The sequence below is a fragment of the Papaver somniferum genome, chromosome 2 (assembly GCF_003573695.1).
Source record: "Papaver somniferum cultivar HN1 chromosome 2, ASM357369v1, whole genome shotgun sequence".
NCBI lineage: Eukaryota > Viridiplantae > Streptophyta > Magnoliopsida > Ranunculales > Papaveraceae > Papaver > Papaver somniferum.
Genome location: NC_039359.1, coordinates 145,634,349 through 145,637,350, shown reverse-complemented (window position 1 = coordinate 145,637,350; position 3,002 = coordinate 145,634,349). Strand labels below are relative to the sequence as shown.

The 3,002-nt window shown below is 36.2% G+C and overlaps 1 protein-coding gene across 1 annotated transcript; it reads left to right on the top strand.

Annotated features, from left to right (window-relative positions):
* Positions 1 to 621: 621 nt before the first annotated feature.
* Positions 622 to 2,032, top strand: LOC113354079. Its single transcript, XM_026597522.1, has 2 exons — positions 622 to 633; positions 767 to 2,032. The coding sequence occupies exon 2, from the start codon at positions 1,304 to 1,306 to the stop codon at positions 1,940 to 1,942; it is 639 nt and encodes a 212-aa protein (XP_026453307.1). The 5' UTR covers positions 622 to 633; positions 767 to 1,303; the 3' UTR covers positions 1,943 to 2,032.
* The last annotated feature ends 970 nt before the right edge of the window (positions 2,033 to 3,002 follow it).

Genomic DNA, 3,002 nt, shown 5'->3' with positions numbered 1-3,002 from the left:
ACCCACTTTCTGTTGCCATCCATGATCACTGGATTCACTGCCACATATTTTGGAATCCGTTCACGAGTTAGACCAACATGCAATTCATTTTCTAATGAAGCTTTTGCATCACTACTTTTTAGTGTAAGAGAGTTTTATTTTAGGCATCACTTGGCCAGTACTCAATTTCACTTTAGAAATTGCAGTCTCCATCCTCTCTCGGAAGCTTCTAACTCTTTGGCGCAAGGAAATCAACCACAACTACAAATTATTTCCAACTGAAGGTAGCTAATTAATTGACAACTCGAAGAAAACTAACACTCTTCTCAGGAAAAGAAAACAGAATGTGATGTTTGAAAATCTACGATCAACATGTGATTCTAGAGATTTTGGCATTTATAGACGCCAACAAAGAGGAGAAGAGACTACCATAGAGATTTTGATAAAGATAAAGATTGGGGTTGGGGGGATCCCATCCCACTTTCCACAAGTTAGGACTCCTTATCATAATTTATGTGCAACAATCGAAATAAATTTGAAAGTGAGAAAAAGCCATACTCATATATCTTAAATTGCCACATTTACATGAGTGTGGAATGGCATTAGGTATCTGGATCATATGGCACAATATGGTTAAGTTTTAATTATACCAAGGTACGTGGTATTAGGAACGGTTTTAGGCGAGTTTGCTTGGGCGGCAAGTTTAGGTTTTTATGTTCCCTTTATATAGTGTTTTTCATTCTAGTTGCTAGATCCGTCAAAACCTAACTGTGTATAGGATTTCCAGCGGTGTGGCTTTGTTTCTTGGATGAAATCAATCGGAAGAGATGAAGATGATGACGTACAAGGGCATCGAAGATGCAACAGAAATATGCAGCGGTGAATTATCGCATCAAGTGGGGATAGTATGTGATATATTGAGCAGGCTCCCAGTAAAGACACTCATGCGCTTCAAGTGTGTATCTAAACATTGGCATTATATAATTCAGGATGATAAATACTTTATTGATTTGTTCCATACTAGTTCGAAGTTATGTCCATGTCTCTTAATAGCTGTTCCATTACCTTGGTACATCATGGAATTTTTTGTGTTCGTATATATATAATCTGGCCACCTGAGAATTAACACCTTGGTTGGAAACAACATTGAAGATAAAAAAAACGATAGATCTGACTATAAACCGTGCCATCAATTTGGATTTGATCCTGCCACTGAGGAACATAAAATCATTTGTCTTTGGAAAAATATAAAATCTTATTTATGATGAGATTCTCAAAGAGCTTATTATGTACCTTGCGAAGTGTTGACAGTGGGCAATAATGCATGGAGAATTTTGAAGAAATCCCCCAATACGATCTTGAAGATGGTGCATATTCTCCCGAGCCACTTTCTTACGGTTCTGTATATGTGAATGGCTCCGTATATTACATCTGTGGGCACCTTAAGCTTAAACATTGTAGTAGTGAGCAAAAGGTCATAGTAGCATTTGATGTAGGAAGTGAGAAGTTCAGGACAATTGCACTTCCTAAATTCATCACTGATCAGCTGTTTGTGTACGACAAGGACTGGTACTTTAATCCGCTTGTTAATCTATTAGAAGTGAACGATCGCGTGGGTGTATTACATAGATTACGTGTTGGTTATACTGTCAAGCTGTGGATACTTAATCATAAGAAGGATACAAGTACTGGTGGCATTATATGTAGTAACCAAATCTGGAGTGAAGTGATGAATATCGACTTACCTTTTCAATTGGATGAAAAAAAGCATATCGAATTTCACGGGGTTCCAGGAACAGATGATATACTTGTAGAAACATATGAAGATGCGACAAAATTAAGGTGTCTTTCTCTTTTTTACTTCAACTGGAAAGATAAAACTTTTAGGAAAGTTGAATCGAATGAGCTATGCTCCTCAATTCTTCATTTGAATTCTGAAAAAGTATTGAGGAAAGATATGTAGCTTTAGTTTCAACTTTCACTGAAAGCCTTTTTCCTGTTAACAAAAAGTCATCTTAAGAGAGATTTGGTTAGAGGCGTCCAGCACTAGATTTCCAAGCATTAATTCATCAGCTTTTTATCTTATCTTGTATGGATTAGTAAATTTTAATCGTTAGTTTAAGCATTCATTGTTCTGTCAAACTATGGATTAATTGATCAAAAAGTTCTTGCAATGTTTTCATAGCAGTTTTCTTAATAGATATATATATATATGTAAAGAATAATTTTCTAGTTATTTTTACAAATTTCTGCTCATGATGTGATGATTTCACAAAAAGCTACGTACAACGCCATTTGCATCCAATGCTGAGCCTGGAATATATTGAGCAATATACTGTGAAGTTAGCTATTGGTGCTCAAACGAATGTATTGCTGAACTGAGCAATGACTTCCAATCAACTGAGGTTCTAATTGCTGTAATTGCAGAAGAACCAAGGAATTTTAGCAACATTTTTGAACCTTCACCGCAATAAGCAAAGAATAAAGCATGCGGCTAGGTTTTATGCTGTATCCATATTTTCTTTCTAAAATATTTTGCCCTTTTGGTTGGATGAATAAAAACTCCATAATTTCCTATTGGAATTCAGTGATTTAAAAGCTCAAAAGACCAACAACTTGTCAATATGTTGGCACTTCTTGTAGACCTAGAGGCAAGTACTCTAGCTGCAACCCAAAAAAGACAAGCGTAAGTATTGAATGAACAGCCAAAGCGGAAGCAAAGCCAGCGCAACTACTTAACTTGGAAGTTGTAACTAGTAGCACAGTGGATTATTGTGTTTGTCAATACTTGGAAAGGATTAGTCCTTCCAGAAGGCAAAAGGCATTGCAACGTCAGCTGCTCATACAAGGAGAACCGTTCATACTTTTTTTTAACTAATATATGGTTGTGGTAAATCTTTTTGGAGTATAACTATGAGGTAATTCCGTTCAATTTTAAGAATCTTATAATTAATGGACCGGATCGCTCAGTTCAACGGCCCCAAAACACCATGAATTTGGAAGTAGAACCATTCTGGGAAAGT